Source organism: Falco peregrinus, chromosome 18 (assembly GCF_023634155.1).
Source record: "Falco peregrinus isolate bFalPer1 chromosome 18, bFalPer1.pri, whole genome shotgun sequence".
In the NCBI taxonomy this organism is placed as follows: Eukaryota; Metazoa; Chordata; class Aves; order Falconiformes; family Falconidae; genus Falco; species Falco peregrinus.
This window is the reverse complement of record NC_073738.1, coordinates 2,455,940-2,480,120: the sequence shown is the minus strand read 5'-3', so window position 1 is coordinate 2,480,120 and position 24,181 is coordinate 2,455,940. Positions and strand designations below refer to the sequence as shown.

At 69.8% G+C, this 24,181-nt stretch overlaps 4 protein-coding genes across 4 annotated transcripts; 1 reads left to right on the top strand and 3 right to left on the bottom strand.

Moving 5' to 3' along the window:
* Positions 1-195: 195 nt before the first annotated feature.
* ERBB2 (erb-b2 receptor tyrosine kinase 2) lies at positions 196-11,106 on the bottom strand (the record flags this gene model as incomplete). The annotated part of the gene is given in 35 exon segments (XM_055790103.1): positions 196-1,111; positions 1,208-1,481; positions 1,606-1,776; positions 1,852-1,949; positions 2,041-2,187; positions 2,278-2,353; positions 2,456-2,611; positions 2,713-2,898; positions 2,984-3,082; positions 3,165-3,287; positions 3,379-3,517; positions 3,645-3,664; positions 3,666-3,693; positions 3,780-3,880; positions 3,882-3,941; positions 4,027-4,117; positions 4,223-4,260; positions 4,262-4,355; positions 4,837-5,037; positions 5,120-5,210; positions 5,295-5,346; positions 5,348-5,369; positions 5,461-5,587; positions 5,758-5,874; positions 5,951-6,047; positions 6,050-6,094; positions 6,405-6,464; positions 6,466-6,518; positions 6,918-6,986; positions 7,127-7,253; positions 7,255-7,265; positions 8,189-8,375; positions 8,457-8,576; positions 8,578-8,609; positions 11,040-11,106. Coding segments are annotated over 35 exon segments (3,723 nt in total), but the record flags the coding sequence as incomplete, so codon positions are not given.
* A 2,298-nt stretch (positions 11,107-13,404) lies between these two features.
* Positions 13,405-17,594, top strand: PGAP3 (post-GPI attachment to proteins phospholipase 3). The gene is given in 9 exon segments (XM_055790047.1): positions 13,405-13,596; positions 13,598-13,646; positions 14,739-14,836; positions 14,934-15,086; positions 15,539-15,601; positions 15,768-15,829; positions 15,939-16,075; positions 16,172-16,376; positions 16,945-17,594. Coding segments are annotated over 9 exon segments (981 nt in total). The 5' UTR covers positions 13,405-13,446; the 3' UTR covers positions 17,009-17,594.
* An 874-nt stretch (positions 17,595-18,468) lies between these two features.
* Positions 18,469-21,012, bottom strand: PNMT (phenylethanolamine N-methyltransferase). Its single transcript, XM_055789989.1, is given in 4 exon segments — positions 18,469-18,638; positions 18,640-18,982; positions 20,076-20,283; positions 20,561-21,012. Coding segments are annotated over 4 exon segments (795 nt in total). The 5' UTR covers positions 20,715-21,012; the 3' UTR covers positions 18,469-18,548.
* A 1,401-nt stretch (positions 21,013-22,413) lies between these two features.
* Positions 22,414-23,879, bottom strand: TCAP (titin-cap). The gene is given in 3 exon segments (XM_013295410.3): positions 22,414-22,929; positions 22,931-22,982; positions 23,723-23,879. Coding segments are annotated over 3 exon segments (405 nt in total). The 5' UTR covers positions 23,872-23,879; the 3' UTR covers positions 22,414-22,725.
* Between the last annotated feature and the right edge of the window lie 302 nt (positions 23,880-24,181).

Sequence of the window (24,181 nt, the reverse complement as noted above, 5' to 3'; positions counted from 1 at the left end):
AGGTTGGGATCGGGACTTTTTACCCTCCAGGTAAGTGAGTCCTGCCCTTGGCTGCCTCCTCGGGGATGGCAGCTGAGCCAGGAGGGAAGGGACACGACGGTCCTCACGGGGAGGCAGAGCTGGCTGCCCGGCGACAGAGAAAGGGGAACCACACAGACAAGGAGAGTAGAAAAAAGCAAAAAAAAAAAACCAATGTACAATTATCAAATATACATCTCGGTGCGATACAGTCGGCTTCAAAAGAATCCAGGAGGAGCCGGGACACGAGCCCGGTGTCCGCCTGCTCTCAGTGCAAGTCCGTGTGTCCCGGGGTGGCGGTGGCGGTGACGTTCACGGGATGAGCCGGACCAGGACAGCCCCGGCGAGGTGGCTGGTGGTGCAGGAGCCTTTGGGGTGACGGTGGCAGGCTGTCCTCTGGGCCACGCTGGGGCCGAGCTCCCGGGCCGCTCCCACTCGCAGTCTGAGCACCGGCCAGCTCGATGCAGCGCGCGTGTCACCCACCCCCCTGCCGGTGCCCAGCTCTGGGGGGGCCCAGAGCAGCAACTGGTACGAAGGGTGACCCCTCTCTGTCCCCACACTTGCTGCCACACTGTCCCACGGCATCCTGGGCTCTCCCAGCCCTCCATGGCCGGTGTCACCCCACGGCGCTAGCGTGGACGCCCCTGGGCGGAGGGGACAGCCGCCAGCCCCACATCCTGGCTCGCTGTGTGCTGTCCCCCCCCAAGCTGCCTTGGCAGAGTGAGGGGGGGTCTCTGTACGGCCCAGCCCTATACGGCCGCGTCATCGGGGCCAGCCAGGCCGAGGTACTCGGGGTTCTCAGCCGTGGGCGTCGTGCCGGGGCCACCCTCGGGGCCACCAGCCTTGGGGGGGTCCTGGTTCCAGTAGTAGGGGTTGTCGAAGGCCTGGCTGAAGGTGCTGGGGACGGGTGGGCCGGGGGGTGCCAGGTACTCGGGGTTCTCCACGGCGTGGCCGAAGGGCCCCGGGAAGGGGTGCTTGGCTTCCTTGATGAGCCCATTCTTCCCCTGGTGCCCCTTGGGCTTGTCCGGTGGGGACGGGGGTGCCCGGGGGTGCCGGGGTGGGGACCGCTGCTCCCCAGCCTGATTCACATACTCTGCAGGGGCGAGGGGTGTGTTAGGGGCGATGGGGTGGGCGGGCAGCCCCCTCCAGGCAGCCCCCTCCTGCGGGGTCCCACCCATGCCCTCCCTACCTGGCATGGTGGTGCAGGGGGCCGGGGCGGTGAAGCCCTCAGCATCCAGACCCTCGCTCTCCTCAGCCGCCAGCCCCGTGGGATCCTCGCTGTAGCGCGGCAGGGTGCCGGGCTCCTGCACCAACGTGCTCTGCACGGCCGCCTTGGCCCCGGCATCCCCCTCCAGCACCTCCGGCACTGGGCCCTCCGGCCCCTCCACCAGGCCCTGGGGGGGGAAGGGGAAGGGGGCCAAGCCCTCACCCTCCTCTGCGTCCACCGGGGTCTCCGCCGTGCTCTGGGTGCAGGGGAGGGCACGGGGTCACGCGCTGTCCCGGTGGCTGCAGCCTTGCCCTGGGCTGCCCCGGCACGGGGTCACCCCCCGACCCCCCACCTCTGCCCCCCCTCCCCAGCCCCCCTACCCGCATGGAGGAGATGCGGCTGCGGTAGGTGGCGGAGGTCTCGGCGCTGAAGAAGCCGTGGTGAGGGACCAGGTACTCCTCGGCATCCACCAGATCATCCATGTCCTCCTCCTCGAGCAGGGCGCGGTAGAAGGTGCTGTCGATGGAGCCGGGCAGCCCCACCATGTCGTTCTGGGGGCGAGCGCAGCGGTCAGTGCCCGTGCCGGGGTGCTGGCGGGGGGACAGGACCCCCGGGGACCTGCGTACCTGAATGACCACGAAGCGCTGGGGGTCCCGGGCCATGCGGGAGAACTCGGTGACCAGCTCCCGAAACTTGGGCCGGCACTCGGAGTCAATCATCCAGCCTGGAGCAGAGCCAGGCACCGTCAGGGCCGGGAGCGAAGTGCCACCACGGTGTCCTGTCCCCGTGCCATGTCCTTGTCCCCCTCCCCGTACATTTCACCATGATCATGTAGACGTCGATGGTGCAGATGGGCGGCTGCGGCAGCCTCTCGCCCTTCTCCAGCAGGTCGGGGATCTCGCGAGCGGGGATCCCGTCGTAGGGCTTCGCTCCGAAGGTCATCAGCTCCCACACGGTGACACCTGGGGGGACGGGGGTCAGCAGCGCCCCAGGGTCCCCCCCTGTGCACCCTCCCTGGTGCTGAGCCCAGGGATGGGGCCGCCCCGACGTACCGTAGCTCCAGACATCGCTCTGGTGCGTGAAGCGCCGGCGCAGGATGGACTCCAGCGCCATCCACTTGATGGGGACCTGGGACAGGGAGGACGGAGAGGTGAGCAGGGTGGGGGGGTGGGGCTGGCTGTCACCAAGGGGCACCATCCTGGTCCCCATCCCTCTGTCCCTGAGCCCCACCTTGCCACCATCAGCGTGGTACTCAGTCTCGTCGATGTCGAGCAGCCGGGCCAGCCCAAAGTCGGTGATCTTGACGTGGTTGGGGCTCTTGACCAGGACGTTGCGAGCGGCCAGATCCCGGTGCACCAGCCGCACCTCCTCCAGGTAATTCATCCCCTGGGCGGGGGGGGGACGGGGGGGGGACGACACGCATCAGGCTGGCCCTGGCCCTTGTGCCACAACCCCCCAGGTCCCCCCCAGCCCCCCCCAGGTCCTACCTTGGCGATCTGCACACACCAGTTGAGCAGATCCTGGGAGCCGATGCGGTCCTTGTTCTCCCGCACATAGTCCAGGAGGCAGCCGTAGGGCATCAGCTGCGTCACCAGCTGCACCGTGGAGGTCAGGCAGATGCCCAGCAGCCGGGACACGTAGGGGCTGCCCACCCCCGCCATCACGTAGGCCTCCTGCGGGGTTGGGGGGAGATGGTGTCAGGCTGGGCAGGGGTCGCTGCCGGCACCGCGCACCCACCGGCACCGCTGGCGCACTCACGTCCAGGATCTCCTTGTTGGCTTTGGGCGACGTGTTCTCCCGCAAGACCTTGATGGCCACCGGGATCTTCACGCTCTCCCCATCGGGGATCCAGATGCCCTGAGGTAACGGGGGGGACGTGGGTGAGGGGGTGCAAAGCAGGGAAGGTCCCAGCCCTCCAGCGGTGCCCCCCACCCCTCACCTTGTAGACAGTGCCGAAAGCACCGGAGCCCAACACTTTCACTTTCTTGAGCTCGGTCTCCTTGAGGATCCGCATCTGAGCCTGGTTGGGGAGGGCTCCGCTGGGCGTCAGCGGCTCCACCAGCTGTGGGGCACAGACAGGTGAGGGGGGGCTTGGGGGTCCATCCAGCTGCCACCCCCACCTCCCCGAGAGCGGCCAGTCCCAGCGCCCCCACCTCGGTCTCCTGCAGCAGGCGCCGCATGGTGTGTTTCCGCTCCTGCTGCCGCCGCCGCTTGACGCAGATGACGGTGATGAGCAGGAGGACCACAACCAGCAGAGCCCCCACCACGCCGGCGATGATGGATGTCACCTGGCTGCGGGACAGGAGGTGACCAGGAGGGGGAAGATGGTGACAGGGTGGGGGTCCTGGCTGCAGGAGCACCCCCCACAAGCACCCAGAGGGGTGGGGGTCAGGGTGGCACAAGGCACCCACGCTCATACCTTGGCTTCTGGTCCATGGGGACAGCCGTCCTCATCCCGGATCGTGCACCTGGGGACAGAGCGTGCAGCAGCCACCCCAGCCCCTTCGCCACCCCCTGCCCGTGCCCGGCTGGACGCCCCCCTCCCCCAACTCACGAGTGGGTGCAGTTGGTGGGGCAGAGCTGGCAGACACCATCTTCATCCGGGTACTTCCAGACGGGCACGAAGGAGGCGTCCGCCTTCACGCCGCTGGGGCAACCGCCGCACGCACTGCTGCGCATCCTTGTAGTGGGCGCACGCCACGCACTGGTCTGCCTCCTGCAAGGGGCGGGGGGGCGGGTTGAGGGATGCAGGCACTGGGGGCCACCCCCCCACCCTGTCTGTGTGTCCCCCCCATCCTCACCGAGCCGAAGCAGGTCTCGGTGCCGTTCTGAGGCTGGCACTCGGGGTGGCACGGCAGGCAACGCGTCCCGTTGGCGTGCTCCCGGACGGCCCTGCGGGGCGAAGGGACCGTGGGGTGGGTGCAGGGATGGGGTCCAGGGCTCGCCGCAGTCCTGGGGTGGGGGTCTGCCCACCATCCCCAGGGGGTCGCCACTCACCCGTCCAGGAGGTTGCAGGAGGCGACGCACTCCTGGCCCGCGCAGGAACCGCTCGCAGGCGACACACTGGGTCGGGCCGGGGCCCCAGCAGTGCCCGTGGGCGCAGAGGTGGAAGCAGACCAGCCCCCTCGCTCTCTGTGGGGGGTACTGTCAGCAACGGGGGGGGGCACAGGCTCCCCCCAGCCCCGTCCCCCATGGGTGCTGCTTACTGCACTGCTCGGGGGGCACTGTGAGCAATGGGGTGGGGGGCCACCACTTCCCCCCCAGCCCCATCCCCCATGGGTGCTGCTCACCACATGGCTTGGGGGACACTGAGCAATAGGGTGGGGGGTCCACAGGTTCCCCAAGCCCTGTCCCCTACGGGTGCTGCTTACTGCGCTGCTCAGGGGGCACTGTGAGCAACGGGGGGGCATCCATGGGTTCCCCCCAGCCCTGACCCCCACGGGTGCTTCTTACCGCACTGTTCAGGGGCCACTGTGAGCAACAAGGGGGGGTCAGTGGGTTCCCCCATCCCCTACGGGTGCTGCTTACTGCATGGCTCAGGGGGCACTTGTGAGCAACAGGGGGGGCATCCATGGGTTCCCCCAGCCCCAGCCCACACGGGCGCTGCTTACCGCACTGCTCGGGGGGGCTTGTTGTGGGTCTGGAAGAGGCGCTGGCGGGGGTTGCGGAAGATGCTGTCCCAGGGCACCTTCTGGAGGAAGCAGAGCTGGGGGTTGTGGTGGACGAGCACCATCCCGCTGCTGATCTCCTGCAGGGCACGGAGCCCCAGCGCCCGCACCGCCAGGTCCCGCAGTGTCAGTGAGTAGGCGCCGCTGCCGAGACACCGCTGGGTGAGCGCTGGACATGCCCCCCCATGCGTGTGTCCCCCCGCCCAACATCCCCATCCCCACTCACTTGTGCAGCACGCGGCCCCGGATGACCCGCAAGTTTTGGAAGACGCCCAGGTCCTGCAAGCTGGGTGGCCAAGCAGCGATGTAGAGGAAGCCTGTGGGGAGACGAGCGTCACCACCCTGTGTGTCCCCCCCGCACCCCGAAGCCCCCAAGCCCCAGCTCCCCCCCCGGCTCTCACCCGTCAGCTCTTCCAGGCTCTCAAAGATCCGCAGCAGTTTGGGGTCCAGGGGCGGCGGTGTTGGTGCTGGGGTCTCTGCCAGGGGATGGGGAGGGAGGTTGGGATGGGTCCTGGCAGGGGTCCTGGCAGCTGCCTGCAGGCTTGGGGAGGGGGGAGAGGCACTTACCCGGCGAAGGTCTCGGGCAGGAAGGCCAGGCTGCCGAAGATCTTGGTGCAGCCGGCGAAGTGCTGGATGTTGGAGGCGTTCACAGCACGGATGCCCTTGAGAAAATCCACTCCCAGCCCGTAGCACACTGCGGGGGGGGGGGGGGGGGGCACAGCAGGTCTGGGGTGCTCTGCCAGGACCCCCACTCCCCCCAGAATGCTCACTGCAGCCCACGAAGGGACCCCACGAGGGCATAGCCCCCATGCACCCCTGGGGTCCCCCAGAGCCCCCTCCCCAGGCACAGGGGGGGCTGCTCACCCTCCGGGCAGGGCTTGCTGCACTTCTCACACTTCTGGACGTTGTTGATGGTGACCTCCTGGCTGTTCTGGGGGCACACAAGGGTGCAGGACCCCACCTCCGTGGCGAGGTAGTTATCTAAGGGGAGAAGAGGGGGGGGTCAGGGCCACTGTAGCTCGGCACCAGACCCCCCCCTTGGTGGCGTGGCGCTCACAGGGACACTGGCTGACGCAGCTGGCACCAAAGGTGTAGCGCCCGTCGCGGTTGGGCACTGACTCGAAGGTGTCTGAGTTGTAGATGACGAGGGGGGGGGACAGTGCAGCTCACAGATCCCACTCCGGTTGAAGTTCAGGCATGCCTGGGGAGGCGGGGGGGGGAAATGGCTGGTGTGAGACCCCAGCATCTCCCCCCAGCCTGGGGATGCTCCCTGTGCCCTGTCCCGGTCCCCCGTGTCCCCCAAGCAGTTGGAGTGGCAGCGCACTGCTGGTGTGAGACCCCAGCATCCCCCCCCCAGCCTGGGGATGCCTCCCCATGCCCCATCCCCGTGCACACCAGGCAGTCGAAGGAACAGTGCACTGCTGGTGTGAGACCCCAGCATCCCCCCCCCCCAGCCTGGGGATGCCCCCCATGCCCCATCCCGGTCCCCCGTGCCCCAGCCCTGTGCGCACCAGGCAGTCGGAGTGCTTGGGGCCAGTGCAGCCGGCAGCGCACTGCTCGTGGCAGCAGTCCCGTCGGCTTCGTGCCCTTGCAGCGTGGGCAGCCGTGGCAGATGCTGTTGGTCACTGGTAGGGGAAAGTGAGGGACGTGGTGGGGACAGGGACACCCCCCCTCTGGGGATGCAAGGGTCCCCAGGATGAGGAGCTGGGGGGTAGCTGGGTTCCCAGGGCAGGGATCTTGGGGAGGTCCCTGTGGTGGGGATTTGGGTGCCAATGGGGGGACAGTGATCTGTGGGGATCCCCAGGGCAGCGATTTTAGGGGTCAATGGGGACAGGGGTTTGGGGGGGGCAAGCGAAAGATCCAGGGGGTCTCTGAGGTCAGGATTTAGGTGTTATATAGGGGTCAGTGAGGCAGGGACAGGTGGAGGGAGGGGGCTCCCCAGGGATTTTGGAGGGGCCCACAGGTCAGGGGCTTTGGGAGGTCCCTGGGAGGGGGGGCAGAGGTGGGCAGGGGTCTGTACTCACGTGTCTGGCAGTCCTGTGGCCCCTCGCCCCAGCAATGCCCCTCAGCACACAACGCCTGGCAGTCAGGACCTGCGCCAGGGGAAGACGTGAGCAGGGGGATGTCGTGGGGGCTGGCAACCCCCAGCCCCCCTCCCTGGGTACCACAACCCGCCCGCCCCCCCCCCCCCCCCCCCCCCCCCCCCGCCCCCAGCCAGGGTGCCGGTGCTCACAGCTGCGGCTGCGGGTGGTTTCCACCCAGGTCTCGCCACGGAGCTCGTTGTGTCGGTGGAAAATGTCAGACCACAGGATGGTCTCCTGGAAGCAGAGCTGGGGGTTCCTCTCAATGCGCACCCCTCCCCTTCAGGATCTCTGCGTGGGGACAGGCGGGGGGGGTCAGTGTGGGGAGGGGGGGGTCCTGCAAACCCATGAGGACTCCCAGACTGGGACAAGGACCTGCAGCCCTATGGGGACACCCAGCCTTAGATGGGGACCTGCCACTCCACGGGGATGCCCAGCCCTAGATGGGGACACCCAGCCCCATGGGGACACCCAACCCTAGATGGGGACCTGCCACCTCATGGGGACACACCACCTAGATGTGGACCTGGAGCCCCATCAAGACATCCTGTCCTGGACAGGGACCAGCCACCCCCACCTCACAGGGATGCCCAGCCCTAGATGGGGACACCCAGCCCTAGACGGGGACCTGGTGCCCCACAGGGACATCCCATCCCAGACAGGGACCTGGAGCCCCATGGGGACACCCAGCCCTAGATGGGGGACCTGCCACCCCACGGGGACACCCAGCCCCATGGGGACACCCAGCCCTAGATGGAGACCTGCCACCCCATGGGGACATCCAGCCCCATGGGGACACCCAGCCCTAGACGGGGACCTGCCAACCCATGGGGACACCCAGCCCTAGATGGAGAACTGCCACCCCCACGGGGACACCCAGGACCTGCCACCCCACAGGGACACCCAGCCCTAGATGGAGACCTGCCACCCCAGAGGGACACCCAGCCCCATGGGGACACCCAGCCCTAGACGGGGACCTGCCACCCCACGGGGACACCCAGGACCTGCCACTCCACGGGGACACCCAGCCCTAGATGGAGACCTGCCACTCCAGAGGGACACCCAGCCTCAGATGGGGACTTGGAGCCCCACAAGGGCCCCCAGCCCCAGGCAGGGCCAGCAGCCCCGTGCACCCTCCCAGCCCCAGGAGCAGCACCCACAGCCCCAAGCCCCCCCCGTGCCAGCAGCGACCACCCCGGTGAGGGGTCCCCGACCTGTGAGGTGCCGCATGCCGAGCTGGCGCAGCCCCGGCGTGCCAGCAGGGCCGGCGTTGCCCATCACAGCCAGGGCATAACGCTCCTGGAAGAGCTGCGTCCCTCGGATGATGCGCAGGCTCTGCAGCTCCAGCCCGCTCACTTGGTTCTCCGCGATCAGCACGTAGCCCTGCACCTCCTTGATGTCCTGAGGTGGGGGGACAGGGGTGAGGGGCCAGCCGGACCCCCCACCATGCCCCCCCCCCGGGGTGTTCCCCGCCCTAGGCACCTTGAGGAAGGCGGTGTCGGCATCAGGGGGCAGGTAGGTGAGCTCCAGGTTGCCCTGCACCACCTGGCAGCCCTGGTAGAGGTGCCGCAGGGTCTCGTAGTGGCTCTCGGGGCTGGAGGGGACGCAGCAGCTTCATGTCGGTGCCGGTGCAGACTGCGGGGACGGAGCGGGAGCTCAGCGGGTGCCATCGCCCAGCCCGTCCTCGTCCCCACGGGACACCGAGCTGGCGACAGCACCGGCCTCCGCAGGAAGCACCGCGGATCCCACGGGAGCAGTTTATCTCCGGGGCTGCCCCCAACAGCTTCCGATGGGCTTCCTGCACCGCTCGCCCGGCTGCTGCCCCGGCACACGGCAGAGCTGCTCCCGCCTTGGCACCCAGCCCCGCGCGAGGGACAGCCGGGGGACGACGTCGCCCCGTGCCCACAGTGGGGCGTCGGGTGCTGCTGGGGCCAGGCTGGGACCCACGGAGCCGGCTGTGCCGTGCCGGGGGGCTGTGCCGTGCCGGGGGCCGGAGTGGGGGCTGCGGGCAGGAATGCTCTGCCCACGCCGGCGGGGGGGCCACGCTCAGACAAGACCCGATTGTTGAGCAGCGACGGCTGCCGGAGCCCGGCCGGCCCCATCCCATGGGGGGCCATGGACCATCCCCGGGGCATCGGGGTGGGTGCAGGGTGGGGGGCGCGGCAGCCTGCGCCCTGAGCCCTGGGCCGGGCGGGTGAGTCACGGTGGCGGGTGGCACGGGGCCCCCGGCCGCCCGCTCCCGGCAGGAACCGCCTTTTCAGGTCGGGCGTGTTTGGGGAGCAGCGGTGACGCAGGGCTGGCGGGCACGGCCCAGCCCCGGCGCGCCCGCGGCCCCCGGCGCCCCGCCGGGATGAACCCCCTCCCCCCAGCCCCCAGCCCAGCACTGAGCCTCCCACCGCCTTGGCACAGCAGCGACCCCGGTGCCACCAGCCCTGAGCCACCACCGTCCCCTCCCCAGGCACAGGGGTATGGAGGCGCACGGGGGGGTCGGGCAGCCGTCCCGGGGGGCAGGGGGCTGGTGTCCCCTGTCCCCCGGCCGTGCCGCCGCTGAGTGACAGCCCCTGGTGTGGCAGCTGCCTGCGCGGCCTCATGGCCAGGGGACCAGGCTGGCAGCCGCCTCCGCTGCCGGCTGCGGGGCCGCTGAGCAAGGGGGAGCCCCCAGGGAGGGGAAAGCCCCCCAAATCTGGGGGTCCGGCCCCCACCCACCCCGCCGTGGCCTTGGCTGCGCGGTGGCAGGTCCCCCCCAGGAGGGAACCGTGCCGTCGCGGCAGGTGGCCAAAGCTCAAGGTCTGCCCTCCGCCTGCCTCGCGGCGCGGGCAGGGGGTGCCGGGGGCTTTCCCAGGGCGAAGGGCAGGCGGGACGGGCGAGCCTGGTGGCATCCCAGCTCCATCCCGTGGGCTTCGGCCCTGTCTGCTCCTCCAGATCCCCAGCCGGGCGCTGGGAAGGGCAGTCGATGATCCATCACCCTGCCCGGCTGGCTCCGGTGGCAGTGCCACTGCGGATTGCCCCGTCTGCCCACGGGCAGCCACCGAGGAATCCGGCAAAGCCCACCGGCCTTGTGCCCACATCCCGAGCGGGGGGCTGCCGGGCATCCCCTCCCAGCCAGCACATGGCTCCGGCCGCAGGGATGGGGACGAGGGACACACCGGTGTGTCCCCAGCCCGCAGCCGGGGGCTCCCCGGCACAGAGCCACGCCAGCCATGGGGTGCCGGGAGCAGGGGGCACCCAGCAGGTCCCCACGACCCTGCACCGACCTCAGCCCCACCGGGAATTCGCTTCCCAAATCCCCCCAAGTGCCGGAGCTGCCCCCCAAGTGCCGGGGCTGCACGGAGGCAGGCGCGGAGCACGCAGCGGGGTCAGACCTTGCCGGTGACTTTTGGGGCTCCTGATAGCCAGCTTGGGGCCACCAGCCCTGTCCCTGTCCCCTGCCAGCCCTGTCCCCGTGCCTGGGGGACAGGCAGGGCTCGTGGCCAGGCTGCTCCCGCTCCCTCCCGGCCGCTCTCCCCGGGCTGGGCAGGGTGCGGCACGTCGAGAATGTGGATGGGAGCGACGGGGGACGCACCCACCCACCCACCCCACCCGCTCCGTGGGGCGCCGCGCCTGCCCCAGCACCCCGAAACCTCCCCGTGCCTCCACGGAGGTTCCCCCCACCCCAGGAATTGGGGTGCCCCCCCGGGTGGTACCGGAGCCCTGGCAGCAGATGCAGCCGGGGGGGTCCCCCAAACTGTCTCCCGGGGCTCGTCCAGCTCAGGGGGACCGAAGCCCCAGTCCGCCCCAGCGCCTCCCAGTCCAGTCCCGTCCAGCCTCTGCGGGCCATCGCGGCGGGGAGAGCCGGGGGGGGGGGGGGGGGGGAGGGGGGGGGGCGAGGGGGCACCGGGGAGGGCCTTGGGGGGGGTCCCATCACTTCCACCCGAGCAGCCCCGGGCACGCCGCAGCCCGGTGCCCACCCCCCCGGTCCCGTGGAAAACTTTGCGCAAAGTCCCGCCGCGGGGACGCTCCCGCGGCCCGGTGTCCCCCCCGCGGCCCGGTGCCCCCCCCCCCTCCCCCCGGTCGGGTCGGACCCACCTTCGGAGGCGGCGGGGCGGAGGGCGGCGAGCAGCAGGCCCGGCGCAGAGGCAGCCCCCGGCCGGGATCATGGTGCTCAGCGCGGGCCGCGGCCCATGGCCCCGCCGGCCGCTCCGGGAAAGTTTGCGGGGAGGACGGAGCCGCCGCCTCCCGCCGCTCCCGGGCTCCGCCTCCGCGCTCCCGGCCCCCGGCCCCGGGCGAGGGCGCGCCGGCTCCCTGCGCGCTCCCGCCGCGCCCCCCCCCCGCGCGCCTCCCGCCACCCCCCGCTCCCCCCCCCCCCCCCCGCGCGCGCTCCCGCCATCCCGGTCTCCCGCTCCCCCTGCGCGCTCCCGCCACCCCGCGCGCTCCCGCCGCGCCCCCCCCCCCCCCCCCCCCCCGCGCGCTCACCCGGCGCCCCCCGCGCGCTTCCCCCCCCTTCACCCCAGGGTCCTGCTCCGGCCCCCGGGGCTGCGCCGGCTGCAGGGGGGTGCGGAGGCTTCGCCGTGGGGTGGTCCCCGGGGGGGGGACACAAAGCTCGGCCCTGGCCCCCCACTGTCACCGTGCGGGGCACCGGGGTGGTGACACCGCTGCCGGGTTTGGGGATGGGGGGGGACGGGGGGGGACGGGCAGGGCTGGCACCCAGGGGTGGTTCTGGGGTACGGGGACAATCCTGGGGTACGGGGACAGTCCCATGGTGCAAGGACAGTCCTGGGGCACAGGGACAACACTCCTGGGGTACAGGGACAATCCTGAGGCAGAGGGATGGAGGGACAATCCCGGGGTACAGGGACAGTCGCGGGGCACAGGGACAATCCCGTGGGACGAGGGCAGAGGGGTCAGTTCTGGGGTACAGGGACGGTCCTGGGGCAGAGGGACGGAGGGACAATCTGGGGGTACAGGGACAGTCTCACAGTACAAGGACAATCCTGGGGTACAGGGACAGCCCTGGGGTACAGGGACAATCCTGAGGCAGAGGGATGGAGGGACAATCCCGGGGTACAGGGACAGTCGCGGGGCACAGGGACAATCCCGTGGGACGAGGGCAGAGGGTCAGTTCTGGGGTACAGGGACGGTCCTGGGGCAGAGGGACGGAGGGACAATCTGGGGGTACAGGGACAGTCTCACAGTACAAGGACAATCCTGGGGCACAGGGACAGCCCCTGGGGTACAGGGGACAATCCTGAGGCAGAGGGATGGAGGGACAATCCCGGGGTACAGGGACAGTCGCGGGGCACAGGGACAATCCCGTGGGACAAGGGCAGAGGGTCAGTTCTGGGGTACAGGGACAGTCCTGGGGCAGAGGGACGGAGGGACAATCTGGGGGTACAGGGACAGTCTCACAGTACAAGGACAATCCTGGGGTACAGGGACACAGGGACAGCCCTGGGGTACAGGGATAGTGGGACAGATCGGAAGTATGGGGACAATCCTGGGGTACAGGGACAGTCCCGGGGCTGAGGGATGAAGGGACAATCCGGAGTACAGGGACAGTCCCAGGGTACGAGGACAGAGGGACAGTGCTGGGGTACAGGGACGGAGGGAGAGTCCTGGGGTACATGGACAGTCACGGGGCGCAGGGGACAATCCCGTGGGACAAGGGCAGAGGGTCAGTTCTGGGGTACAGGGACAGTCCTGGGGTACAGGGACAGAGGGACAATCTGGGGGGTACAGGGACAGTCCCTGGGGTACAGGGACAGAGGGACAATCCCAGGGTACAGGGACAGTCCAGGGTACAGGGACAGTCACCTGGTACAAGGACAGAGGGACAGCCCAGGGGTACAGGGACATGTCCCTAGTGGGGTGCCCCAGAGCTGGCATCTGTCCCCCCCAGCCACAAGCCACCGGCGCCACCCCCCGCCACTGCCCCCGGAAGCACTGTGCCTTGGGGTCCCCTGCGAGTGTCACAGCCCACGGGGACCCCCACAGTCCCCCCCCCGAGCCAGGCCAGGGGGGCCAGGGCAGGCTCTCCCCACCGTGTCCCCAAGGGCCACCCCACAGCGCCCCCCCCCCCCCGGCCACCCGCGGCCCCCCAGGAGCTGGCACTCGGCTGGGCCGCAGCAGGGACCCCCATTGGTTGGGGGGGGGGGGGGCGGTGTGTGTGTACCCCAGGGTCCCTGCCCACCGTGGGGTGACACCTGGGCGGGGAGAGGAGCGGGGAGCCAGCCTGTCACACCCCCCCCCCAGGGGAGGCACAGCATGTGCCCCCCCCTGCCCCGGAGGCCACCAGGCCCCAGTGAGGGGAATATATCCCATGAGCCTCCGCGCAGGGCGCCCCCCGGGGGGGGGGGGGGGGGGATATATCCCATGAGCCTCCCGCCCCAGGGCACTGTATCCCATCATCCCGCGCCGGGTGGAGGAGCTATATCCCATGGTGCCCCGCGCCGCCCCCGTTTCCGGGGAGGGCCGGAAGCGGCCGGGCCGGGCGGCGATGGCGGCCGGCGGCGCGGCGAGGGCCGCGCTGCTGCTGCTGCTGGGGGCGGCGGCGGCGCCGGGCCCGGCCCGGGGCTCGCAGGGGGACCGGGAGCCGCTGTACCGCGAGTGCCTGGGCCGCTGCGAGCGGCAGAACTGCTCGGGGGGCGGCGCTGCGGCACTTCCGCGCCCGCCAGCCGCTCTACATGGGCCTGACAGGTACCGCCCCCTCCGCGCCCATTGGCGGCCGCGCCGCGCCCCCCGCGGTGGTCACGCCCCTCCTGGCACCACGCCCCCCTCGGGCCACGCCTCCGCACCGGGGGGGCCGGGCCGGGCTGGGAGGCACTGGGCTGGACTGGGGCCGGGCTGGGGACTGTCCTGAGGCTGCTGGCCTGGACTGAGGCCGGGCTGGGAGGCACTGGGCCGGGCTGGGACTGGACTAGGGCAGGACTGAGGAGCGCTGGGCTGTCCCGAGGCCAGGCTGGAGGCGGTGGGCTGGACTGGGGCCGGGCTGGGAGGCACTGGGCCGGACTGGGACTGGACTAGGGCAGGACTGAGGAGCGCTGGGCTGTCCTGAGGCCAGGCTGGAGGCGGTGGGCTGGACTGGGGCAGGACTGGGAGGCGCTGGGCTAGACTGGGGCCGGACTGGGCTGTCCTGCGTCCAGAGTGGGGCAGGGCTAGGAGGCACTGGGCCAGACTGGGAAGCACTAGGCTGTCCTGAGGCCTGGTTGGAGGGTGCTGCGCTGGACTGAGACTGGGCTGGAAGTTGCTGGGGGGTCCTGGTTTGTACAGCGAGGCACTGGGCCATGCTGGTTCTGTACTGGGGGTCACTGGGCCATGCTGGGGGAGCATTAGGCTATACTGGGCTGTGTTGAGGGGCACTCGGATTATATTGGTGGTCACTGGGCCATGCTGGTGGCTACTGGGCCATTCTGGGGTCATGCCGAGAGGTGCTGGGCTATGTTGGGGGGACACTGAGCCACACTGGGGGGGCCTGGACTTTGCTGGAGGAGATGCTGGCCGTTTTGGGTGTCATTGGACTGTCTGGGGGCCACTGGGCTGCACTGGGTGTTGCTGGGCCACAGTGCTGGGAGCCACCTGGGGAAAGCCTGGGTGCCCTGCCTGCACCCAGCACAGCGGGGACCCCCCCCCCCCCCCCCAAGCTCCCCCTCACCTGAGCTGGGTCCTGGGCACTCCCAGCACCCATCGTGGTCTGACCGTGCTGCCTAATGGTTCATACTGGGAGGGACTGGAGGGGACTGGGGGGGCGTGCCAGCTGCTCCCTCCCATCGCTGGTCTCCCCGGCCACAGGCTGGACCTGCCGTGACGACTGCAAGTACGAGTGCATGTGGCTGACGGTGCGGCTCTACGTCCAGGGCGGCCACAGGGTACCCCAGTTCCATGGCAAGGTGAGCAGTGAGGGGGCTGGGGGGGCTACTGGGTGGGGGGTGTGGCCACTGGCCACGGTCCCCCTGTGCCCACTGACATCACCATTCTCTGTTCCAGTGGCCCTTCTCGCGGTTCCTCTTCTTCCAGGAGCCGGCTTCCGCCTTCGCCTCCTTCCTTAACGGCCTGGCCAGCTTCGTCATGCTGCTGCGCTACAAAGCTGCCGTCCCCCCGGCCTCCCCCATGTACCCCACCTGCGTCGCCTTCGCCTGGGTGAGCCGTCACCCCCCCCCTTCCCTTCCCGGGGGGGGTGGGCTGTGCTGCACCCCACATCCTCGCTGCTCCACCTGGGGGGCTTCTGGCAGCCCCCACAGCCTCCCCTTCATTGCAGGGCCCCCCACCCGGGGGGCTGGGGAGGCTGTGGGGGGCACAGCCGGTGCGGCACGGAGCCAGCAGCGTTTGCCGGTGGCCTCTGCCAAAGCGCTGAGTCTCGAGGGCTTTTCCGTAACCAGCTGATCAGCAAACCCCGCACAGCTCCGGCTGCTGCCGCACACCGGCCACCGGCACCGCCGCAGCCAATTTTCAGGGCGCTCGTCTGTCCTAATAAGTATGATGAGGGGGACGTGACCCAGGCGGGGAGCTGGCACTTAGGCTGGCAGCGGGGGCCACGCGCCTTCTCCCCTCCCCCCCCCCCCCCTCACTTTGGGGTCCCACCTCTCCCTCAGGTTTCCTTAAACGCCTGGTTCTGGTCCACCGTTTTCCACACGAGGGACACGGCTGTGACGGAGGTGAGTGGCACCCCCAGAGCTGGAGTGACTGTGGGCTTGGCCCCGAACCTGTGCTGGGCTGGTGGCATTCAGCTATTTTGGGGGGCGGTGGGGGTGCTGAGTGCCAGAGCACCCCACCCCCCCTCCCTGAGCCACCAGCACAGCTCACCCGGCCCCGATCCCGCAGAAACTGGACTATTTCTGCGCTTCGGCCGTCGTCCTGCACTCCGTGTACCTGTGCTGCGTCAGGTGAGACGGTGGGGCAGGGCGCTGGGGACAGCGGTGGTGGCCGGTCCCCAGGGCTGTAAGTGACCCCTTCCTCCTCCTCCTCCTCCTCCTCCTCCCCCTTCCCTCCCAGGACGCTGGGGCTGCAGCGACCAGCCTTAATCAGCATCTTCAGGGCCTTCCTCCTCCTCTTCCTTGCCTGCCACATCTCCTACCTGACCCTCGTCCGCTTCGACTACGGCTACAACATGGCTGCGAACGCGGCGATCGGTGAGACCGGGGATTGGGGGAGCCTGGACGGTGGGTGCTGCACCCACAGGTGGGTGCTCCCCTCACCCTGTGCCCCCCCCTCCCTGCCCTCCCCAGGGCTCCTCAACCTGGCGTGGTGGCTGCGGTGGTGCCTGCGGAACCGCCCGCGCCTGCCCCACGTCTGGAAGTGCGCGGCCGTGGTGCTGCTGCTGCAGGCGCTGGCGCTGCTGGAGCTGCTCGACTTCCCCCCCCTCTTTTGGGTGCTGGACGCCCACGCGCTCTGGCACATCGGCACCATCCCCCTCAACGTCCTCTTCTACAGGTCAGTGCCCCCCCTCCCCCTTCTGAAAATATGGGTGCTGGGCACCCCAGGCCTTCCAACGCTGTGCTGGGTGCCCCTCTCTTGAGGTTCTGGGGACCCCTTGGTGTCCTAGGAGTCCTCACCCATGAAACTGAGGTGATAGGGACACCCCCCCTCTTGCCCACAGGGGCCTGGGTGCCCCCCCCCCCTTTAAAATTAGGGTGCCCCCATCTTAAAATAGGGGTGGTAAGGGGCCCGCTTTGGTCCGCGGGATGCTCGGTGCCCCTCCGTTTCCCGTGGGGTGCTGGGGGCCTGTCTCTCACTCATGGGATGCACTGTGCCCCCCCTTCTTGAAATCAGGGTGCTGGGGGCCCCCTTTTTGCTCGTGGGACACACCCCCCCCCCCGCTGCTGTTCCCTGGCTGTGTTCAGTGGGGGGTTTCAGGGCTCCCCCAGTTTTCCCGCTGCCCCTTCCCCCCTCCCCAGCACTGACCGCCGAGGGGGGGGCTCCCTGGAGGCTGTGGGGCTTTGGAACTGAGAGGCCCCCCCCCTGCAGCCCCCACCTCTCTGCCCCGCCCCCCCCCCCACAGTTTCCTGATGGATGACAGCCTCTACCTCCTGAAGGCCAACTCTGACCTCTTCAAAGTGGACTAGAACTGCTGGGGGGGGGAGGGTGCAGCCCCTCGTGCCCCCCAGGGGTCCTGCCCTGCCCTGTGCCAAGTGAACCCCCGCGCCCCCCCCCCCCCCCCCCCCAAGCTCCTTTCCCCGGTTGCCTTCTGAGGTTTTCTTTTCTTTCCATGCCCCCCTGCACCCCCCATCTCCCCTCCTCGGGGTGCAGGGGGGCTGGGCACCCCCCCCCCTCAGCTGCTGGTTGCACAGGGGCCAAGGGAAGCTGAGCCCCGCCCCCCCCCGGTCGTCCCCCCCCCCCCCCCCCCGAGCTGCTGCTGCTGAGCCAGGGGTCCTCCCTGCCATGGAGCCCGGCAGCCGTGAGGTGGCAATAGCTGCTGGGGCTGCGGTGCTGGGGGGGGGCTGTGTGTGGGGAGGGGGAGGGGGGATGGGGGGGGGTGCGGGTTGGGGGGGGGGCCTTGCTCGGACCTGCTGGCTGCTGGCTGGCTTTGGCAGGGGGGCTGTGTGTGATGTGTGGGGCTGGAGCGGTGCCTTGGGGCTGGGGGTGCCCCCCCCCCCCCTCCTCTGGCAGAGGGGCTGTGCCCCCCAGGGATGTGGCCCCCCCCCCCCCCCCCCCCCCCTTGCCCAAGCGTGTTGTGGGGTACGAATAAAATGGAGTTCAACCTGCGCCGTGCCTGGCTCTCACCGCCCTGTGCCCCTCCCCCCCCCCCCACTGCCAGTGTGGCCTCCCCACTGCCACTGTGCCCCCCCCAACACCGCTCTGCGCCCCCCCCCCACTGCCACTGTGCGCCCCCCCCCACTGCCACTGTGCCCCCCCAACACTGCTCTGTGCCCCCCCCAACACCGCTCTGCGCCCCCCACACTGCCAGTGTGCCCCCCAACACCGCTCTGCGCCCCCCCACTGCCACTGTGCCCCCCCAACACTGCTCTGTGCCCCCCCCAACACCGCTCTGCGCCCCCCACACTGCCAGTGTGCCCCCCAACACCGCTCTGCGCCCCCCCACTGCCACTGTGCCCCCCCAACACTGCTCTGCGCCCCCCACACTGCCACTGTGCCCCCCAACACCGCTCTGTGCCCCCCCCCACTGCCACTGTGCCCCCCAACACTGCTCTGCACCCCCCCACTGCCACTCTGTGCCCCCCCCCCCCCCCCGTGCCCCCCATGACCAGCACACACACCCCCCCTTCCTTGCACCCTGAGTCTGCCCTCCCAGGCTGTGTTGTGTCCGTGCCCCCCCCCCCCCAGTGTCCCCCATTCTCCTTGCTGTCACCCCAGGGTGCACCCCACATCCACCCTGTCCTGCACCCCACTTCTCACCCCATGCATGCCCCCCACCCCCACTCAACGTGCCCCTTATCCCCCCTGCACACCCCCCCCAATCACAGCCTCCCCTTTGCCCCCCACCCCCCCTCCCCAGGACCTACAGGTGACCCCCCAGGGACCCCCCCCAGGCTGTGCCGTGCAGCTCAGGCTTTATTGGGGGGTGCACCGGGGTGAGGGTGGGGGGCACCGCGTCTGGCTTTTGGGGCGAGGGGGGGCAGCCCCGCCCCCCGCAGGGGGGCTCCCTCAGGCCTCCGGCTTCTGCGCGTGGACAAAGAAGACGCCATCGACGTCGTCGACGCCGGTGCGGAGCGCGGGGGGCATGGCGTAGGAGCGGGAAATCCCGGAGCGCGAAGCCGGCGGCGGCCAGCGCGGCGCGGACGTCGGCCTCGGCCAGCGGCACCACGGGCAGGCGAGCGGCCCCCGCCAGGTAGAAGGTCTCGCCCAGGGCCCCCAGCAGCACGATGTGGCCCCCCGGGCGCAGCAGCGAGCCCACGTGCCGCAGGGCCCGCGTGAAGGCGGCGCCGTCGGGGCTGACGGCCTCCAAGCAGAAGGCGGAGAGCAGCGCGTCGGCCGGCGGGTGCAGCGGGGCGCCCAGCGGCTCCGGCTGGTGCACGTCGATGGGCACGATGCGCCGCAGCCGGCCCCGCAGCCGCCGCTGCTTCTCCTGCCAGGGCTCCCTGGCGGGGGGGGGGCAGGGGTCAGCGGGGTGGCTTGGGGATCAGCCTGGGGGATGGGGTCCCCTAGGGGGTCAGCCTGGGGGATGGGGTCCCCTGGGGTCAGCCTGGCACCCATAGGGACGTGGGGATGGGGTCCCCTGGGGTCAGCCTGGGGGATGGGGTCCCCCAGGGGGTCAGTCTGGCACCCATAGGGATGTGGGGATGGGGTCCCCTGGGGTCAGCCCAACACCCATAGGGACGTGGGGATGGGATCCTGCAGGGATCAGCCCAGCAGGGACAAGGACATGGGGATGGGGTCCCCTGGGGATCAGCCTGGCACCCGCAGGGACACGGGGACAGGTTGCCACAGGGATCAACCCAGCACCCACAGGGATGTAGGGATGGAAACCCCTGGGGATCAGCCTGGCACCTGCAGGGACGTGGGGACAGGATTCCACGGGGATTGACCCAGCACCCACAGGGACATGGGGACAGGATTCCATGGGTATGTGGGTCTGGGATCCTGCAGGGATCAACCCGAAATTCACAGGGACATAGGGACAGGATCCTGCAGGGATCAGACCAATGTCTGTGAGGCATGAGGAGGCATGCTTCTGCAGGGATCAGCCCAGCATCCGCAGGAACGTGGGGGCTGTGATCCCTTGGGATCAACCCAGCATCCATGGGGGTGTGGGAGGCTTTGGGAACGTGCTTCTGCGGGATCTGCCCAGTGTCTGCAGGGCTGTGGGGCTGGGATCCCATGGGATCTGGGGACATGCTGCTGCAGGGATGAGCCAGGCATCTGCAGGGATATGGGGCTGGGATCCCATGGGATCCGGGTACATGCTGCTGCAGGGATGAGCCAGGCATCTGCAGGGCTGTGGGGCTGGGATCCCATGGGATCCGGGGACATGCTGCTGCAGGGATGAGCCAGGCATCTGCAGGGCTGTGGGGCTGGGATCCCATGGGATCCGGGGACATGCTGCTGCAGGCATCACCCCAGCGTCTAGAGGGCTGTAGGGCTGCGATCCTATGGGCCAGGCAGCCATGATCCCGCAGGGATCCCGCAGCCCAGCACCGCCCAGCGCCTGGATCCCCCCCGTGTCTGTCCTACCCGCGTCCCTCGATCCTGCAGACGTGCTGGATGAAGGGGCTCCAGTCGAAGGCGCTGGGGTCCCCCCGCACCCAGCGCCCCAGCTCCTCCCGGTTCACCGCCAGGTAGTCGGTGGCCACGATCTCCTCAAAGTGGTCGCAGGCGCTGAGCAGCTGGTAGATGGTGGGACCCGAGCCCACGTCGATCAGCGTGCGCCCACGGATCTCACCTGGGGGGGGGGGGAAGGACATGGGGGGGGGGTCCCACACCCGGTTGGGTGCTGCTGGGGGGACAAGGACAACCTGGGGGGGTCCCACCCGAGGCGGGGGTCCCACCCTGGGCTGGGGAGAAGGGAGATGGACCCCGAGGTCAAGCCATGGTGGGGAGTGGGCAGGGTGGCTACCAGGGTGCTCTCCCACCCCATGCCTCAGTTTCCCCACCCCGTGCCTCAGTTTCCCCAGCCCCCTGCAAGGTGAGGAAGGGTCTTCCCCACTGCCCCCCCTCACCGCTGGCGAAGGTCTCGGCCAGGCATCGCAGCTTCCAGGGCACCACGAACTCCTCGGAGGAGAAGTCGGCGCGGGGGGGCAGGTAGTTGTTCTCCAGGTAGGCGCGGGGGTCGAAGCGCTCGTAGCCCTCCCGGAGGGCGGCCAGGCTGCTCATGGCGGGGGGCTGCTCTGATGGCGCCCGCCCGCCCCCAAACCCGCCTTATATCCCCAGCCGGGCGGGGGGGGCCGCGGTGAGTGATCCATCCATCCCTCCATCCTTCATCCATCCCCATCCATCCATCCATCCATCCATCCGTCGTGGCTAACCAGGTTAGCGCCAGCGCCCCAGGGCTGGGGGCCGCGGCTGGGCGCCAGCGCTGCCGGATGCGGCCCTGCGCTGAGCGATAACGCTCCGCTGCCCTCCCTGGATGCGGGGAGATGGGGGGGGGGGCAGGATCCAGCAATCCTGGCTCCAATCCCTGTGTCCAGAAGCGTTGCCCACCCCCCCCGGGATGTGGCTGCCCTCGCCGTGACTCCCCATGTGCTGCCCCAGCGCCAGGGATGCCCAGCAGTGTCCCGTGGGGTGGGGATGGGGACTGGGATTATTGGGATGGGGATGGGATGAGGACAGGGATGGGGATTACTGGGACTGGGATGAGGATGGGAAGGGGGGTGGGGATTGGAGTGGGGAGAGGATGGGTATGGGAATGGCATGGGGACAGGGACGGGGATGGGGATGGGGTTGGGGATGGGGACTGGGATTAGTGGGATTGGGATGGGGATGGGATGGGGGCAGGGGATGGGAATGGCATGGGGGCAGGGGATGGGGACTGGGATTACTGCGATTGGGATGGGGATGGGATGGGGATTGGGATGGGAATGGGATGGGGATGAGGATGGGGACTGGGATTAGTGGGATTGGGATTAGTGGGATGGGGGCAGGGATGGGGACTGGAATGGGGGAGAGGATGGGGCTGGGGATTGGGACGGGGATGGGAATGGCGTGGGGACAGGGATGGGGATTGGGATTACTGGGATGGGGATGGGGGTGGGAATGGGAATGGGATGGGGATGTGGATTGGGATGGGGAGAGGATGGGGCTGGGGATTGGGATAGGGCTGGGATCCATCTGAGCCCTCCCTGTTGCCTCCACCACCAGTGAGCTGAGCGTGCTGGCCCTCAGCCCAGCCCCTGGCAGGAGCCAGCACCACCAACCCTGCCAGCTCCCAGTGCTCCCAGTGCGCCCAGCACCCTGGGATAAAGGGCAGGATAAAACCCACTTATGGGGCTGGTGAGAGGGCTGGGAGCAGTTGTGGGGGGGGAGGAAGGTGTTTAAACTGGTTCTCAAGTCCTGTGTGCAGGAGCTGCAGGTGGGCAAAGGCGGCTCATGGGGAAGGGGATGGGATGGGGACACCGGGAGGGGACAGGGACTGGCGGTGGCCCAGGGACAGCAGGATCCGGCCGGGTGGGAACAGCTAATCTGGGCACTGGCGCTGGGGCCATCCCGGACCCTGGCACCGGCCGGGCTGGCGATGGAGGGGAGGGGGCAGTTACATAAGGAGAAGGCTACCCCCCTCCCCCAAGGCCCCCCCCCCCCCAAAACCTGCCACCCTGGGCCCCACCAGCTGCCGGCAGGGTGCTGTGCCTCAGTTTCCCCCATTGCCCAGCAAGGTCCCACTCCCCCTAAACCTTGCACCTTCCCCACACCATCCCATGGGGGGAACTCGTACCCCTCCCCACGCTCCCCGAAATGACGCCACCGGGGAGGCTGGGCGTTTTATTGCCGTACAAAGACCATCATTTTTACACCCCCACGGAGCGCCCCGCCACAGCCCCCCCCCCCCCCCCTCCACAGCCCCCCCCCCCCTCCCCCCCCCAGGGCCCCGATTGGCCCCGGGTGGGTTTCAGCGCTCCCCATCTTCTCATCCCCTTCTCTTTGCCAGGGAAACTGAGTCACGCCCGCGGCTGCCGGGAGCCCCCCGAGCCGTGGCCGCCCCATCCCCACCAGCTTTCACGACACCCACTGTGGGGTGGGGTCCCCCGTGCGAGGGAGCCCACCCCCACCTGCCCCCACCACTCTGCGCTGCCTCTTCGGGGCGGCCAAGGGGACCCAGGTATCTGGGCCCCCCTGCCGCCCCCCAGCACCCTCCTGCCCCCTTCCCCCCCCCCCAGGTCCCTCGTCACGCTCAGCCCCGCTGGGCCTCGTGCGAGAGGGAGCGGGAGAGGGTGCGGGGGACCCCCGCCTTGGCACCGCGGAGGTCCGAGGGGGCGAAGAGGGGCAGGGGCAGGGTGCGGGCGTAGGGCAGGAGGTGCTGGGTCAGGGGCTGCCCCAGGCACCCGAACTGCAGCAGCCCCCAGGGCGAGCGCTGCTCCAGCACCCGAACCTCCCCCGCGATGCTCCAGAGTCTCCCGGCGCTGCTCGTCCACCTCTCGCCGGCACCACCTGGGCGTGGGGTGCTCATGGGGGTGGGAGTGGGGGCCCAGCGCCCCACAGGGACCCCCACGTCCTGCTCTGCCCCACTGGGGCCACCCCACCCTGCAGGGACCCCTGGAGACCCCCACGTCCCACCCCACTCTGCAGGGACCCCTGGAGACCCCCACGTCCCACCTCCCCCTGCACGGACCCCTGGAGACCCCCCATGGCCCAGCCACCCCACTCTGCCGGGACCACCCACCCCTCAGGGGTCCCCAGGTCCCCGCTGGCAACTCTGGAGACTCCCCACAGCCTCACCAAGCCCATGGGGACCCTTGGAGACCCTCCAGGAGCTGCACAGTCCCACGGGGACCACCCCACCCCGTGGGGACCCCTGGAAACCTCCATGTCCCACCCCACCCCGTGGGGACCCCTGGAGACCCCCACACCCCTCACAGCCCCATGTGGATGCCCAGCCTTCCCAGCTCTGTGAAGACCCCCCCCATCTCCCCACAGGAACACCCGAGACCTTCCCAGTCCCACTTAGAGACCCTCCACCTCCCTGGAAGCCCCATGACCCCACAGGGACCCTTGGGGGACCCCTGAGAACCCCACAACCCCATCAGAACCCTTGGAGCCCCCCAGAGCCCCAAGACCTTATGGAAACCCCACAGCCCTTGGGGACCCTCAAGCACCCAGCACCTCCTATAGCACCAGCACCCCAAAGACACCACCCCCCACCCCCCATGGGTGGCAGCGGTGCCCCTCACCCCTCCTCAGGCCTGGTGCTGAGCTCCAGGTCCAGCCACTCGGCGCTGAACGTCTCACGACGCCCCACGTCCTCCTCCTGCACATGGCAGCCCAGGCGGGCGCCCGAGAGCAGCCCCCCGCTGCGGACCACCGTGCTCGGCCCCAACATGCTGCCGCGGCCCCCCCTGCCCGCCCGCCCCGCTTATAACGGCCCCGCCGAGGCTATTTTGGGATGTGTCGCTGGCACCGTGGGGACGGGAGGGTGCCAAGGGCCCCCTGGGAGCCAGTAGGGGGGTGGCACTGGGGACACGTGTGTCACCTCGTGTGCGTCTGGCCACGCTCAGCCCCATGTGCCCGCCAGCCGCTCGCCAACCCCACGGTGGCACCCCCGGCCCCAAACGGGGGGCAGACCCTTGTCGGCAACGTGATGGCACAGGCGGGACCCCCTGGCCCCGGCCCAGGGCACGTCTGGCCTTTCC